This window comes from Diplotaxodon limnothrissa, linkage group LG5 (genome assembly GCF_057381915.1).
Source record: "Diplotaxodon limnothrissa isolate DT_005_m linkage group LG5, D_limnothrissa_male_GT1.1, whole genome shotgun sequence".
NCBI classification, from domain to species: domain Eukaryota; kingdom Metazoa; phylum Chordata; class Actinopteri; order Cichliformes; family Cichlidae; genus Diplotaxodon; species Diplotaxodon limnothrissa.
Genome location: NC_140600.1, coordinates 25,903,236 through 25,921,102, shown reverse-complemented (window position 1 = coordinate 25,921,102; position 17,867 = coordinate 25,903,236). Strand labels below are relative to the sequence as shown.

General features: G+C 40.6%; 2 protein-coding genes across 2 annotated transcripts; one reads left to right on the top strand and one right to left on the bottom strand.

The window, feature by feature from the left end:
* Positions 1-8,694: 8,694 nt before the first annotated feature.
* Positions 8,695-14,181, top strand: LOC146632445 (oxytocin receptor B-like). Its single transcript, XM_085354386.1, has 3 exons — positions 8,695-8,763; positions 8,889-9,986; positions 13,793-14,181. Exons 2-3 carry the CDS (start codon positions 9,062-9,064, stop codon positions 14,044-14,046), a joined length of 1,179 nt encoding a protein of 392 aa, XP_085210512.1. The 5' UTR covers positions 8,695-8,763; positions 8,889-9,061; the 3' UTR covers positions 14,047-14,181.
* Positions 14,182-15,162: 981 nt separating this feature from the next.
* LOC146632444 (caveolin-2-like) lies at positions 15,163-17,622 on the bottom strand. Its single transcript, XM_085354385.1, has 3 exons — positions 17,263-17,622; positions 16,962-17,149; positions 15,163-16,086 (listed from the first exon to the last, which is right to left on the bottom strand). Exons 1-3 carry the CDS (start codon positions 17,479-17,481, stop codon positions 15,936-15,938), a joined length of 558 nt encoding a protein of 185 aa, XP_085210511.1. The 5' UTR covers positions 17,482-17,622; the 3' UTR covers positions 15,163-15,935.
* Between the last annotated feature and the right edge of the window lie 245 nt (positions 17,623-17,867).

Here is a 17,867-nt window from a genome sequence, read left to right as displayed (position 1 = left end):
TTGTTTGGGGATGGTTGGGTCCCTGTTAAAGTGGTGAATCCCTCCGACAAGCCCCTCACTCTCAGGAGAAATGCTAAGGTTGCTGATGTGTCCCCCTGTCTTTCTGTGCAGGACTTACCTGAACCTGTTCAAATTCGATCCAGTACACAATACACACAGAACTCGTCGCCCGCACCGAGATCAGAAGCGGAGATGTCACAGCGCTTGTGTGATTTGGGCCCGCAGGACCTGGACCTCTCGTCCTGTGAAGTTTCCCCAGAATGGAGAGATAGGCTGCTGCGACTCATTGAGCAGTATGAGTCCATCTTTTCAAGGCACAAAATGGACTGCGGTGAGGCTGCTGACTTTGTCCACAGAATCCGCCTGGTGGATGACAAGCCCTTCAGACTGCCATACAGACGGGTCCCACCATGCCATTACGAGAAGCTTCGCACTGCCCTAGATGAGATGGAGGAGTCAGGGATAATCCGTAAGTCCCAGAGTGAATTCTCATCCCCCCTTGTCTTAGTTGTTAAGCCAAATGGTGACCTGCGCATATGCAATGACTTTAGATGGTTAAATGCAAGAACAGTTAAAGATGCACATCCATTGCCTCATCAGTCAGACGCCCTCGCAGCACTTGGTGGGAATGTTTTTTTTTCTACAATGGATCTCACATCGGGGTTTTACAATGTCAGACTCCACGAGGACGACAAAAAATACACGGCATTCTCCTCCCCATTTGGCCTTCATGAATATAACAGGATGCCTCAAGGCCTGACAAATAGTCCTGCTACTTTTATGCGGATGATGATGTCCATTTTTGGTGATGAGAACTTCACAAGTTTGTTGTGTTATCTGGATGACCTTATGGTCTATGCCCCATCCGAACAGGTGGCTCTTGAACGTCTGCAGATGGTTTTCTCACGACTTTCTGCCAACAACCTGAAGCTCGCACCAAAGAAATGCCACTTTCTTCAGCGGTCTGTGAAGTTCCTGGGACACATCATATGTGGTGAGGGTGTGAAAACAGACCCAAGTAAAGTGCAGGCTATAGACAATGTGGAGGAAGCAGACCTGATGGAGTCTGACGGGGTGACACCATGTGCAAGGAAAATCAGATCCTTCCTGGGGATGGTTCTCTACTACCATCATTTTATCGAGCGGTGCTCTGCAAAAGCTAAGCCACTGTTTGATCTTGTGGCTGAACCAGCTGCGCTACGCAAGAGAGGTAGAGGCCGTAAGCCTAAATTTAAAAGGGGCCACGTGAAGCTGTCTCCGGCTGACTGGACTGATGAGTGCAGGGAAGCATTCAAGGCCCTAAAACATGAACTTGTGCATAGTGTCACATTAGCCCATCCAGATTTTACTGCGCCCTTTCTCCTTGCAGTTGATGCTTCCTTTGACGGCCTTGGAGCCGTCCTCTCACAGTTGCCCCCTGATGGTAGCATCGCCAGACCAGTGGCATTCGCCAGTAAGACCCTGTCACACTCTCAGCTAAACTATCCAGCGCATGTTTGGAGTTTCTTGCTCTGAAATGGGCAGTCTGTGACAAGTTTAGCCATTGGCTGAAAGGGAGCCACTTCACAGTGTGGACGGACAATAACCCGCTGACATACATCTTAACCAAGCCTAGGTTAGATGCATGTGAGCAACGATGGGTTTCAAAGCTTGCAGCATACAGTTTTGAACTGAAGTATGTCCCTGGCACCAAAAATGTTGTCGCGGATGCATTGAGTAGAGAGCCATTTGTCCAGTCGTGCATAGGCCACAGGCTAGTCACTGAACCTTATGCTGCCCTATTGAACCAAATGCACGGTCTGGTGGATGGGACTGTGCAGGATATGTTTCGGTGTGCTGCAAACTGCCAGTTGGTTGTGGATCAGTCTGAGGAAGGAGCTACAACTATCCTAGCTAACCCTCAAGGTTCTCTCTCGTCACAGGATGTTTCTGCTGTGTTGGCTGCACATGACACTGGTGGTATCAGCCATGTGAGAGGTGTGGGATCTGATATCCCTCAGGTCCCAACTATTGCCCGTCCAGCCTGTACGCCGAGAAGTGAACTCGCTAACCTGCAGGAACAAGATGAGGTTTTGGGCAGAGTTTTCTTTTATGTCCGGCGTCACAAGAGGCCCACCAGGCATGAACGTGCTAGCGAGTCCCGTGGTGTAATGAAATTACTCAGACATTGGTCCAGACTCTTGATTAAAGATGGTATGTTGTATAAGGTGAAGAAAGACAGGAACATGAACGTGACGATTTACCAGTTTGTTGTCCCAGACACTCTGAAGACTGAAGTTCTCCGAGGCATCCATGATACGGCGGGTCATCAGGGCCAAGTCCGCACCCTGTCTCTTGCAAGGCAGAGATTCTTTTGGACAGGGATGGAGCGTGACATCATCAATCATGTGAAAGGCTGTTTTCGTTGTGTGGTTGGGAAAACCCCAGAGCCGAATGACCGTGCCACACTGGAGAGCATTTGTACCACTGAACCGATGGAGCTAGTCTGCATCGACTTCTGGACTGCTGAACAGACTGACAAGAAGTGCGTTGATGTTTTGGTTGTCACAGACCATTTTTCCAAATTAGCGCATGCATTCCCTTGTAAGAATCAGTCTGCCAAGCAGGTTGCTCGCCGCCTGTGGAATGACTTTTTCTGTGTGTACGGCTTTCCCAGACGTATACACTCTGATCAAGGAGCCAACTTTGAGAGTCAACTCATTAAGGAGCTCCTGGACATGGCTGGCATCCAGAAATCACACACCACTCCTTACCACCCAATGGGGAATGGTATTGTCGAGCGATACAACAGGACCTTGGGAAATATGATACGGGCTTTGCCCCCTCAATCCAAAGCCAGGTGGCCGCAAATGCTTCAGATGTTGACGTTCTGCTACAATTGCACTGAACATGAAACAACAGGTTTCGCACCTTTTTTTTCTCGTATTTGGGAGAATTCCTCGTCTGCCTGTTGATGTTGTTTTCCAGCATGTTCTCCCTGATGGTGCCGTTGTTGACCACGGTGAATTTGTCGCCCATTTGAAGCGTGACCTGTCTGAGGCTGCCCGCATTGCCAGGCAGAACAGCCGTATTGCCCAGGCTCGCCAGGCGAGGAATTATGACCGCAAGGCTAAGGGTGCGCCCCTCTCAGTCGGTGACAGAGTCTTGCTTGCTAATCGTGGTGAGAGAGGAAAGAGGAAGATCGCTGACAAATGGGAATCCACAGTTTTTGAGGTGGCGTCTGTGAAACCTGACATCAATGTGTACCACATCAGAGACCCTGTGACTCTCAGGGAAAAAGTTGTTCACCGAAACCTACTACTTCCTGTGAGTTTCATTCCTGCAGGAAACGAGTGCATACCAGTGTCAACCTGCCCCTCGGTTGCGGATAGTGGACAAGGTGAACCAGAACTTCCAGGTGATGTGCAGGATGGTGAGACGAAGACGGTTCGCTGGCTCATGCAGATGGACCAAGCAAGTGACAGGGACTCTGCGGTTGGTCAACCTGGTTGTTCTCTTGGTGCGGCTTTCAGCGTCCCAACCTCTGAGGCAGAATCGACTGTGGCCCCGCCTGCTGGGTGTGACCCGTTGGTTTCCCGGTTGCCCTCCCCTGCCCCCTCTATTGAATCTGTTGTGTCCCGGAGTGCCTCCTCGCAGCTTCTGGCGGGAGATGCTCCACATGTCCTTTCCCCTGAGCTTGTGACTGACACACGACTGAGTACAGGGGACCGTGTAGTGCGTACACAGCCACCACCTCTTTGTACTAGATCAGGTAGACCTGTGAAACCTCAAACACGTCTCATTTGTGAGATCAATGAACAACAGGTTGATGATTCAGTGTCGACAGTTGACTCCTTGTTTTCATTTGTGCGAAATATGTTTTCAGGATAGATTACTAGCCGTTTTGCAAATGTGCTGTTACTCAGAACGTTTTGGGTAATACCTGCGTGGAGCAATGTTCACATCATGGGAGGTGTATACGGCATCTTTCATATCTGGGTTGGCAGGGGAATTGGCCGCTCTCTTGCTTGCCTTATTCCATATGGAAAGTTTTTTTAACTGACTTGAACTATCTTGTGCTCCCACGGTCACACTGTTATGTTTTATGCATTGGAAGTTTCTGTTTTTCTGTTGTCATGCCCCAATTTAGCAGGATTTAAGGGGTGTGTGTGTAACATAGTTAAATAGAGTTGAAGTTAAATCCCGCTAAATGGGACATTGGCGCCACCTACTGTCGAAAAAGTGACCCTGCAATATTCACAAAGGGCAAGGGATTCTGGGTAATCCTCAGAATAATGGAGGATTCCTGCGAGGTAAGGAATGCGCAAATGTCGTGGGGAGGAAAAATCATATCGCAGGCTGTTAAAGTAATACAGTCTGACCCGATTATTTTTGTTGTTTATATATCATTTGTTGCGGGTCACTTCTCCAGTCTTTATGTTGAACTGAGTGCACGTTTATGTGAGATTTCTTTATTGGGAGGAGAGGAAACAAAATGGGAGCATAGTTAGCTAACTCTGTTGTTGCTTTCCCGTTTAGATTTTGTGCTGATTGCCCACGACATTAAAAAGAGAGCATTCTAACCATTGCCTTTTTGTTGTGAATGCAGGTATGTGACTGTGCCACACTGTTTAGAGAATTTACATTGTTTCATGTACAGCTTTAAAATATATTTCTATATTCCTTTCATTTGGGAAATTTAACATGCAATGTTAATGGTGTTGAAGTTTTTCTATTTTGGTTGTATAAATTTACCACTATACGATCACACTGCAAGTGGAAATGTAATCCTCAGAATAATGGAGGATTCCTGCGAGATTTTGTGCTGATTGCCCACGACATTAAAAAGAGAGCATTCTAACCATTGCCTTTTTGTTGTGAATGCAGACCAGAGAAGACACTACACAGAGGTCACATATACTCTTGGTTAGTTAAGTGACTCTCTTGGTCCCAATTCAAGTGAGCTGCATTTTATTTGAAGAGAATCAGACTAATGGCAAGGAAACTGCCAAATAAAAATGAGTCAAAGGTGGCTGCAATGAAAGCCTCAGAGACCATTAGCAGGGAATATACAGAGCGTAGGCTTATGTCTGTGGGTGTGTCGATTATATTTGACTTTATGTTTCTGTCCAGTTACTTTTTAACCCATAAGCTTTTTATTTAAAAAATATAGATCCCCCTGCCACTTCATTGGGTACACCTGTTCAACTGTTTGTGAGTGTAAATATCTAATCAGTGATTAACATGGCACAACTCAATGCATTAAGGCATGTAGACATAGTCAAGATGACAGGCCAGAGTTCAAATCAAGGATCCAAATGAAAAAGAAAAGTGATTTAAGTGACTTTAAATATGTTGTGGTTGGGGGCTGAAAAAGAGAAAATATTCAGTCAGCAGCAGTTCTCTTCGCCTAATTAATTTCAGAGACCAGTGGAGAATAGCCAGACTGCATGAACGTGATAAGAATCCAACTAAAAGTAACCACTTGCTGCAACCTAAGGTATGCAGAAGAGCATTTCTGAATGCAGAACACATTGAAGCTTGATGCAGATGGCCTACAGCATAAGACCCCACCAGGTGCCATTCATATCAGCAAAGGACAAGAAAGTGAGGTCACAGTTTATTCAGGCTCACCAAAATTGGACAGCAGAAGATGGGAAAAAGGTTGCCTGGGCCGATGTGTCTCAAAGCCTTTCGGTCTGTGACACTGAGAAGTTAAGCAGTTAAAAACGTTTTTATTTAAACAAGCTTTCTGTTGAGAGATTTTATTGAATTATTGTTTATGAAACTACCCGTTTATTTTTTTGTGACTGTTGAATATTTGGTTGGGTTTTTTTGTTGTTGTTTTTTAATGGCTATTGCGGCATTTAATGTTCTTATTTAGTTTTTTCTTTTTGTGTAAAAGCTGTTAATAAATACACTTATGTTACATATCCAGGTTGAGACAAAGAGCTGGGTTTGGTGTGTTCAGGTTTTATCAGCTGGCATGTGTCACTATTTTCTACAAACTGGAAAGGAAGAGAGTGTTGGAATTTTCCTGTCAGACTGTAATTAATGAAATAAAGTGTACATTTGCTCAGGAAAATATCCTCAGAATCTCAAATGATTAGGGTCCAGATGTCCTCATCGTGGGAACGGTATAACCTTATCTGATGTGGGGTCATAGATCTGTTCTGTTCAAAATCATTTAAACTTGTGTTCAAAGCTGACTTTATTAGCATTAATCTCTTGGCCATATTTTTGGGGGGGAAAAAGCAAAAGCTGACTCAGTACTGACTGGCAGACTATTTTTCTGATAAAGTCCTTTAAGTCCTTTGCTCTAAGAGCACACACAGTTACTTCTGTGAGTCGGTCTGGCATATTTTCTTGTAAGTAAATTATAGCTTTCTGTCACAATAAGCGAGCCTCTTGGGTCTGACGTAAGTATGGTTTGGTCTGGGGTTTAAGTTTATACCCCAATGGAAACTTTGATCTGTTCTGTGTTCTCTTATTAACTGCTTAGTCCCTGTTGTTGACCTAAGGTCAGTGTAATCAACCATTTGTTTGCTCTAATGTCACAGATGCTTTTTATTTTATTTTATTTTATCTGACAACAAGACATTAAAATCTAAAGGTCCCTGAGAACCATTTAACAGATATCTCACCCAACCAGTAGAGGCCACTAGTTCAGAGATGACAGAACCCGGTTAATGTCGTTTTTATGTCCCCACATAAATATTTAAAAATTACTGAAGGAGGTGGAAAGTTTTTTTAGCGGTTAAATCTGCCAGGATTTATTTCTTGAAGCTATTGCTTCAAGAAATGGATTAGAATTCATACACTGCTGGGAGTTTGCTATTTGAAACCATTTCAAGTATTATGAAAACTTATTTGACCTCTAATCTACAGCTTCCTTCTCACTAATTAAATTTTGCCTATTATGCAAAGAGGAGCCATGAGCCAAAACAGAGACATCATCATTAGTATTATTATTATTGAGAGATTTTCCAAGCATTACTGAGTTCTTACTTCTAAATAAGATATTTTTATATTTTCAAGGCAACATGCTGGTAGGTGCTTGTATTGCGGTTTTTATGACGGCTTTATGGGCAGCACTGACACACCACAGTGTAGAGTGCCAGTGCTTGGGGATGTGCCCAAATGCTAATGTCTGGTGCAATGAGTGACTTTTATTCAACAAAAAGAGGTTAAGAACAGTACTTTGTAGTACAGTGCATTACTTACAATGACTCAAAGCTGTACTGCATTGCGTATTAAGCAGTTAGTCATAAAGATGTCTTGAGATTTATTTGGATAAATAATTAAACATGGACAGTAGTTTGGTCAATACATTCAGAGGTGTCCTGAGACATAAATGAACTAAGTGCCTCTTATATTAAGTACATGTACTTAATATAATGAGCAATGTAAATTTCTTACATATTTTGAAATAGTTATTTATGTTCTTTTCTATGTTTCATGTACTCTGTGTGAGCGCTCCATGCTTTATGCCAAGTTATCAATTTACAGGCAGTGAAAATAGAGGATGTTATAGCTCATTCTCGTTGCTATGCATCATTGCCTTAGGTCAACTAGTTGAGCCAAAAGCAAAAACATGTAGGTTACATGTACTGATACTTAAATGGGAAAAAAAAGAGCGAGACAGAGAAATCTGCCAACATGTCTGGTTAGATTAAATTTAACAGACAAGGCAATTCAGACAGGCCAGTTCAGCTGAGTGATAACAGACAATAGAACACCTGCAAGTGTTCATCTGCACCTATTCTAAGATAAACTGAAAGGAACAAATGTCTTTCATACTGTACATCTGATGTTCCCATGTTCATGTTCATTAAGAACAATAAATATTTCTTATCGAGTCAAAATAAAAGAGACCCGTTTGCAGTGAAGCAAATAAGAAACACTGGATTTAATAAAGAAAGTAAAGATTTTAATGAAATAAGATTACCTTCATACACTGAAATCACGGTTATTGTTTTTAAGTAACTAAAATATGTCAGAAATATATAATGATTTTTTTCAGAATTGAATTGCTATAAGGTTGTTCTATAAAGAAATGATAAAACATTAAATTACTGCTTTAAAATGGATGAGAGTGATTTCATGGAGTCTGAATCAAAAGTAGGATATCTGACATTTAAACAAAATGACTACATTCATTTTGACTGTTGCATGAGAGTGAAGGGCACTTTTGATGGTATTAATGACATCAACCCACATTCTTTATGTGCAATTGGATTCAGTGAGTCACTTCCCTTGCACAGTTATTATGCTTTTTGCTATTACCTGACAGACCCTTAGCATAAAGTGCCAAATTACAGCACCACATCACAATCCCATATATAATGGCATTCATCCAGATAACATCCTTTTCCATATACGGTATCTTTGAGAAAATATTGACCTTTATAGTCCAGACTGGAATTTTTGGACTCCAACAACAGCTCGCTTTAAATAATGTAGATGCTGAAAGCACTAACTGTGAAACTGTGAAACAAAAATGACACTGCTTTTAGGCTATTGGGATGATTTGGCTCAAAGTATTTCACATTGTCAAAGCTTACACTAAGTGAACGTATGGGGGAGGAAGAGCGAGACAGAAAGAACTATAAGGTCCATACCCAAGTAAGCAGTTTCCTTCGAAGGAAAATGAAACGAGGGGAGGGAGTTACTGACACTGGTAGCAAGCAGAGCTTCGGTAGATCAGACATCAAACTGGAGGCAGCGAGTGATGAGGACAGTGGTGCTCCAAAGTCCCTAAGAGAAGATAGGATGATTTAGTGGGTGAGCGCCTTTTGAACATAATCACTTAAATACTGTTATTTCGTTAATTTACTGTTTATTAGTTTAAAGATTAAAGTGCAATGACCAAGAGTTTTCAATAATAATGTTTTCCCTTCTCTCTGCAGACTGCAGTCCTGAGTTCGGATTATTAAACAGAAAGGGAAAATAATAATAATAATAGCGGGGTGTGCTGGCAGAAAATTACGTAGGGAAACTAAGCTAACACAGCTGATAGAGGTCCCGAACCTGGGTTTGTGATGTGACTGCTGGCTGCGCCTAAGTGGCGCTTTTACGCACGATGGAAGACCTTTTACGCGAGCAGTACAGTTGGTCTCACAATCTCACATGGAGCAGCTCAAGTCGTGAAAATGAAAGCTACGTAGGAAACACCACGGTGAACCCTCTGAAACGAAATGAAGAAGTGGCTAAAGTGGAAGTTACCGTTCTGGTCCTTGTGCTGCTTCTCGCGCTGACAGGCAATATGTGCGTCCTGTGGGCTATTCACACCACCAAGCACAGTCAGTCTCGGATGTATTACTTCATGAAGCACCTGAGCATCGCAGACCTTGTAGTTGCAATCTTTCAGGTTTTACCTCAGCTCATCTGGGATATCACTTTTCGCTTCTATGGACCCGATTTGCTGTGCAGGTTGGTGAAATACCTCCAGGTCGTGGGTATGTTTGCGTCTACGTACATGCTGGTTTTAATGTCGATAGACAGGTGCTTGGCAGTCTGCCAGCCACTTCGCTCCGTGCACAAGAAAAAAGACCGCTTCTGTGTGATCGCCTCTTGGATGCTCAGCCTGATATTCAGCAGTCCTCAAGCTTACATATTTTCTCTTAGGGAGGTCGGTAATGGTGTGTATGACTGCTGGGGGGACTTCGTGCAGCCTTGGGGTGCCAAAGCATACATCACTTGGATGAGTTTGAGCATTTACATTTTCCCAGTGGCCATTTTAAGCATCTGCTATGGTTTGATATGTTTTAAAATATGGGAGAATTTCAATCTAAAAACCAGAAGGGAGCACTTTCTGGCTCTCACTCCAAGGCCCTCCAAAGGCGCCCAACCCTTTTCTCGTGTGAGCAGCGTGAGACTCATTTCGAAGGCTAAGATCCGCACAGTAAAAATGACATTTGTAGTGGTACTTGCTTATATTGTGTGCTGGACTCCTTTTTTCTTTGTCCAGATGTGGTCGGCATGGGATCCTGCTGCACCAAGAGAAGGTAAAAGCGCACCCAACGGCCTTCGTTTTACCATAACAGTTTTTCTTTTTAAAGTGTTTACACATTTTGATTAATGGCAATATTTATTGGTTTATGACGCCGTTTTCTTCCTTCTATTGTGGGCAAAGTGCTTAGTGACACAATGACTAATGCGTCGTCTTTGTCCAAGATTAATGGTGTTGATTTTTTTCTTGCCAAAAGCACTTAATAGGGAAAAAAAAAATTCTGTTCCACAAGTGTCCCACGCAAACAAAAATCATTCTTCCACCTCACAACACATCTTTAGGAATGCACAAGCAATCCGCCGTTCTTTCAAGGCAACACAATGGTGTTTAAAATCAGACTTCCCCAGAGTAAACAGAAATGGATGGGCGTAACATTCACAGTGGTTATCAGTTTGAAGAAAGACCTCAGAGCCTCTAGGGGAGTAAATGTACCAGAACATCAAAGCGTTTCTGTCTCAATTCCCAGTGCTATTTTGTCTAATATCCATTTAATTGAACTGTTTGTTCAGATATACTCCTCAGATCTTGTCAGTTTGCCATTAAAGTAGACATTCAAGCTGCATTATCTTAAAAACATCCACAAATGTGCATTCAGAGCTTTCAGAGATTCCAATCAATGTTTTGGTGGCCAGACTTCCCCCCCAGAATAATCATTTTCCTGTTGCTCTCATTTAAAAAAAATAAAAAATACCAAGGCCAAAAATGTGTCAAACAAGCACAAATTACATTTAAAATATATCTAAAAAGAAAAAAAATCCCAGAAGGCTGTGTTATATTAGGGACTCCAGATTGCTTGAAGTATTGAAGTATTTTTTGTCAGAGTGCATTTAGCAATATAAGTATTATCTGTGGACACAAAAAGTACGTTTAGTGGCTTAGAAATAAAGAATAAAACTTTAGAAATAAAGAAAATTTATGTTGGTCTCACATTCATATATTATATCAACTTTCAAAAATTTTTCTGTCTTCATCTTCTTGGTTTACTCAGGTCAAGCAGTATCATCTGTTTCTCAATAAATACACCTGAACAATAATTGAAAAAAGTTACACATATATTTTGCCATTAAGCAGCCACAATAAAAACTTGTTTCCTTCTTTATAACTCAGTGGGATAGCAATGTTACCGGATTTAACACTCTAATATTAAGCATATATTTAATATTTGTAAATCCAAATAATAATGCAGAATAGGGGAACGAACAGTGCAATCACTTTAAATTGATCAGTCTTTTTTATTACGAACAAAGCCAAGCCAAGGACTGGAGAAGGGTTTCCAAACCTACCACTGACTTAATCTTTGCCACGTCTCTGTCTGTCATGCAAGCAGCGGGGAAGCCTCTTTCGGTGTTGCACATATTATTATCTTATCAGCAGACTGTTATTGTAGAATCATTTCTCTACTGTTCCCACTCTGGTAAATTTTAAAAAGCCTTTTTAATTGTAATTATACTTTTTAACTTGAAGCAAGTAAGAAAGCATTGCTTAAGGAGCTCAAAAATTTTATAAATCAGTAGAGGGTTACAAAAAATTCCTTTGACATATAGTCATGCTTGCATAAGTAAATCATAAGAGTGAGTGACTGGTCTGCCTCTGGTACTATTTACAGGGCATAACAAAAATACAGTGGGGCTTAATACATCAGTATAATTTGTGGAACTGGAGCAGTTTTATGAGAGGCAGACAACAGATTGAATTTAAATCAGGCTTTGTGGTTTCAGTGCACATCAAATTCTTTTAGATTTCAAAAAATACTTTTCCAAGGAAAGTCTCTGTGCAAATCTATATGCAAAAGTAAAGATAATTTAGATTCTCTATATTTTCTGACTCATTGCAGTCTCTTTGAAGTAATGCCACATGGGTTAAGACTCCATGAAGGTCGTGTTTATCAGGGCATTTGATCCAGCATGAAACCTGTGAACTTTTTTCCAGGGCCTGCACTTCAGTCATAACATCACACTGTAAAACTTCCAAAGGATTCACTGATAATGGAGGAGAATGTGGCTTCTTGCACTCCTGCAATGTTTTCTTAACTTTTTATCCTCAAACTTATCTTTGATATAGAGCCTGTTCTTCCACAAAGTGACAGCAGCTCTGTTTTTGAAGTTGACATCTCATCCTTTATATTTCTCCTGAAAAGAGCAGTAAATCACAATGCTGAAAAGGAGTTAAGATAAATGTTTTTCTTTCATTTCAGAAAGTGATGAATGCATTGTACCAATATAAAAAGGAAAAGTTGAATGCTGTCATTTTCAGTTTTTTTCCCCTCTGTATTTCCAGTGGCTAGGATTTCTTGCACCAAATGATTTTACAACTCTGGGCAGGCTGTTAAACACTTTTCAGAATTTTGATGGGCCATTTGGTTGGCACACCTCTCACAATAAAGCAAAGTACTGTGGGGACTCAGAGCACAGGGAAGAGAATGGGTCAGTGCTTGAGGACCGACGCCAGCAAGCTCTAAATCTCTCTCACCCTATTTAGGATAAAGAGGGGGGACTTGGAAGTTGTCCTCTTTCCACTTTTCAGATTATGTGCTTATTCAGTGTACTCCAGGGCTCTAATAATTGGAATGTAATCAATTGAGTGAATGAAAAAAAAAGCTGTATTTTTTCCACCAAGGACAGGTTCTTTTAATCGAAGCTGTTCGTCATATTTGTTTTCAAGCAACCTAAAGTTCTATCTGTGAGGCATCCAGCAGCTACCATGTTTCATTTTTATGATCCAAAATGTTTTTTGGAGGAGGAAGTCTGAATTGCATTAGCTTGTCAGCTAATATAATTCTGTATGAATAATGTGGGTATACAATAAGTACATCAGATTGACAGATTTACAATACATACATGAAATTAAGCATTAAAAAGGGCCCCAGTGGTTTTACTGGGTTTTATGACCCCAACCCAGTACTTTTAGTGACCTAAAAGATTATCAACCACACTATTAGATATGCTATCCTAAAATATTACATCAGATGGTGGGGCTTGATGAAAAAGCAGGGTGTTTAAGTTGTTAGACTATAAAGTAGTTGTTCAGATATTTAAATACAAACTAAAAGTGTTGGCTCAAGTAATAAATTGCCATTACCCTTCCTAGAGCCTCGTGAAGCTTGAACAACTTATGAATAAACAAACTTTCAAACCTAAGCATCGAGTGATTACATCTTACTGTGATGGGGAAAGACTTGCTAGTCTTTTTAAAGATCAACCCACTTCTTCTTTCTAAACTGTTCATTTTATTCATGGTGGCAAGGTCTGGTATTTTTCCCATCTTTATTTTCATCACTGTCAGCAAATGCAGTGAAAAGCTGACAACTAGATACGTGTTAGTTTGTCTCTTAACGCTTCTCCGCACTGTTTGTAGCTATAATTCTCACATCTGGTGGTTTCTACAGATGATCAAAATCTTTAAAAAAAAGTAGTTTGCTACTAAAGTATTAAAAGAAAGTTTCAAAAATACACAATTTAAAACAGGAAGACAGTGTATTTGTTGGGTATGTATTTGTTTCAAATTATTTGGTAAATATATCTGTAGGACTGAACGCCAATGTGGTTGTAAATTATTGTGCCAATGGTCATGTTTATGACAAAACATGTTATCCAGTTTAACGCTGCGTGTCACTCATATGTTTTTAATATCATCTGGATAAGATCAGTCGAGCTACACAGCTGATATTTGTTAGTAGAGTCAGTTCAATGTTGGTTGTGGCTTTTCTGGGAAATAACAGACTAAAAGAAGAATGTATGAAGAGGGAAAAAAAGTCTTTCAAAATAACCTCTTACATGTTCTTGTTTCTCTCCGTCTTCCTAGACATGGCTTTCATCATTGCAATGTTGCTAGCCAGTCTCAATAGCTGCTGTAACCCGTGGATTTACATGTTCTTCGCGGGTCACCTATTCCATGACCTGATGCAGTGTTTCTTCTGCTGCTGTCGACGGTACCTGACAGAATGCTCGTGCAGCTGTGATCAACAGTGCAGACACAAAAGGGGCTCCTCCACTTACGTTAACAAGAACACCAACAGTCAGAGGAGCCTCTCACGCACATCCAGTATGGTACACTGAAAAGCCAGCTAAAAGGCATGACTACAGAGGCTGACTACAGAGGCAGTGTGCTGGCTATTGCTGCACATTTTTTCTGTAACATTTTGAATCGAGCTAAACTGACAATGTAAACTTCCTGTCCAGATGACACCCTGCACCCACTGGTGACAGAAAACAGTACAAATGGTGTTTTATATATATCGTGTATAGAATTTGAACAAAATGTGATGTAAAATTTAAAAAGAATTTGTTATCATTTTCATCTTTCTTTGCAACAAAAAATATGTGTAAAGGTAAGGTAATATGTAATGTGTGATGTGAAAGGTCAGCTACGTTTATTCATATATGTTTGTTGTGAATTGTCAAAGAAAACATTGTAGTGTATAGCCTCCACAGGGAGAAGCTTTAAGGTGGAGGAGGGGATTATATAAAAGGGTTGGGGCATTAGTGTCAGCAGTAGAGCTGTCAAATAAAAAACAGTCTGTCTGCGAGAGGGAAAGTGCTCTGATTTGTGATTTGGGTGAAGTTATACTAATTTGACCTGAAGATTGAACCCTCCAAACCAACCAAAGTTTCATAATTCACACTTATAAGACACAAAGACTTTTTTTTCCTCAAAAGCTCAAATCAGTGTGGAAATAAATCTGCAAATACGTAATTGGTCCAATACCATCACACAGTAAATTTCATAAGTCATGAATGATAGTTATCTGTCCACTTTCTGCCATCCTGTCTGTCTATAGATATTATATCTAACAGAGATTTCTCTTAGACATAGCATATGCCACAGTAAATTCTGATGTGCATGGATTTCTGCAACAATAAAGTGTGCCAGTGAAGTCGATCTCTGTCGTGTGAATGTGGATGCCACTGCACATCTGTTCCTGCCTGTTGTTACTGACAGCTGTGGGAGTGGAAGAGTGACATCAGAAACACCTATTTCAATCAAGTGTTTGCTGCCTCAAATTGCTAAATGTACTGTAGGCAATCTTGACACATCACAATAACTAACTGGATATACAGTATCTCCCTGCATGGTCATTTGTCTTCAAGCAAGAAGATAAAGAGATGACACAGGAAAACTTAACCTTATATTAGGGATGTTGCAACAAAAGAGCATATCATCGTTGTATTTGAAAAATGCTTTAATAATGTCTTTTTAATATCAACAATAAGTCTAAAAGTGTATTAGTTTAAAAACCATATTAAACCATGTCTTTTACTTTCATTTCCTTCCAGGACAATACATCAAATATTAATTATTATTATTCAGAAACATATTCTTGATATTCTGTTCAATGCTAAACCTTTAACAATTATAAAGTTTCTTTCTCTATGACCACAACTGAGCCGTGATAGAGGAGAAGCTCATGTCCAGTAATTATAATTGTGAAATGAAAGATATTTGCACAATCAAATATTTTTTCATTGACAAAGTAGAACTCATTTCAACACTTGGTACAAGGTAACTGAACTCTTTTTTTCTGACTAGACAAAGTATTGTTAAAGCCCCTTTTCATACATCCTCAAACCTAGATCTTGAAAAGCCCAAACTCTATTACATATTATGTAATATTCAAATTGCAAAAAATGATTTCTGCATGCATTTCTTAAACTATAATCCCTCAGAGTGAAAAAAGAACTACATGCTGAGCAAAAAGAGTCACTAAAATGGTTTCACATCCCGAATGTGAAACGAAGAATTGCGTCACCATTGATTTTTTACTTCAAGTCTCAGCAGATACTATCGAACTTTAATAATAGCTATAAATAATGGGTGTTACATTTTGGATAAAGTATTTTTTTTTTAAATGCTGCTTGGTTTGGGTCCACGTGACCACACAACAGTAAGTGCACTTGTCCATGTCAATGAGCATTTGCAGTCTTGAAGTGCTTCTCACATGTGAGTCTCATTCTTTGGCCAGGTGAATGCTGAAGCCACCACAACATTTTCCAGCACTTGTGAGAAAAGGCTGTACAATGACACCAAGGACAATGCTCCATAGGCTCTGCAGCCAGCGAGTGCCAATAAGGAGACACTGGATACAGGGACTAACCAACCTGTCATAGAAGAGAACACAAAAATGTTTGTTTTAATATGTAACAGTAATAATTTCCTATTTCTAATTTCTCATGTTGAATTAATATATAACACTCTGCTATAACACTTTGTTTCTCAACAATGAAGTGAAGAGATTAGTACTTATATGGCATCTTAAAGTTATCCTAATGCAGAAAAGCTCGGAAAACACCTGGCTTCCCAAAACAAAATTGGAGGGGGGCTTGAATCAGACCCATCCCACCTTTCAGCAGTCATGTCTTTCAGACTTCACATAACCACAAGGTTTTAATTGACATCATCGAGGTCATTTCTTTGAGCGATTTGAAAGCTCCCTCCAGGCCACGGAAGCTATCGCCCATGGAGTGACACTTTAATAGCATTATAGAAAATTTTTCCCCATCAATATTTCTCAGATTCTTGTCTCATCTCCAGAGGGGTCAGGTGGCTCTTTAGCCTCGAGGCCGGAGGTTCGGATATGTTTTGATGACCATGTGCCAATTTAGGGAGCCACCCAACAGAGGCAAAATGCACTTATGTTGGCATGGTTCATTTCTGTGTCAGTTTATAATTATAACAACCATTATGGAGGAGGATGTTATATTCTCTGACCGCAGCTGTATGTGTCAGTCTTAGGAAGGCTTAGTCTTTTATGATGGTTGGGAAAAAAAATCAAGCTGAAGAAAAAATTTGTCTAGTTCATGCTGCTATACCACAGTATGATGTGTACTGGGGAAAGATTAAAATGTATAGTAATGCATTCTTTCACTGTTGTGTGTGCAGGCTCAATAAGCGGTCACAAAAGGTCACCTGTACATTACTTTAATTGAAAACAAAAATCTTAATTACTAACCTAGAGGTCTGAATCTAAACCTACCAGATATGAAGACAGCTGAGGATGGCGAACAGGAGTCCAGAGATTATTGACACAGGAATGGCCAAAAATACTGTGACTATCCGGTAAATCCAAATCCTAGACACCTCGAACAGGGCATGGCTCCAGATCCACACTCTGTCACCGCTCCGCACTGATACCGGCTCAGCTATAACATCCTCAAACGTCACCTAAAGAATATTTAAGTGCTTTCTGTTTTTTTCAGCTAATGTGCAGCATGACAAATGTACAGATAGACCATGAGATAAAGTTTAATAGAGCTACTGCAGAAAGAATGCAATACCTTAAGGCAGTCATTGATACCTCGGGGGTCTCTTGCATTAATCAGCGGCTTGGTATCACTGATTTCCACTAGTGTAGACGTGTGAATGTTTTCCTCCTCTTCCATAGCAGGAGAGGCCTTCCACAGTGTCTCACGTTGCTCCCCATTTTCAAAGTCTTCAGGGTCACTGGAGTCCCCCAAATCTATATCCACTTCCTCTGAATCGTCCCCTTTCATCATGGTGTTAATTAAATGCAAAAAAAAAAGCACAACCAAAGAAAAACAGAGTGGGAAATTGTTACATTAGTAACACTCCAGACTGTGTGAGGCCATTGACTGGAACAGCCCAGCCGGCTGTGCCGGGAGGTTATATTGGGAACGTTACAGTGCCCTGGGTGGTATTTGCAGATGGTCTTTCAAGTGAAGATCATTTTCCTCTGCTGTGGGAAGATATGGGAGGAGGATATAAATACTATGGGCATGAACAGAGATAGCTCTGTATACACTGATACGCCCAAGTGGGACAGACAGACACTAAAGTATAAAGGTCAATTCAGCTTTATTTAACTGGCAACTGTAAACAATAAAAAAAAATCAATTCAGGAATCCGTGCATTGCAATGACCT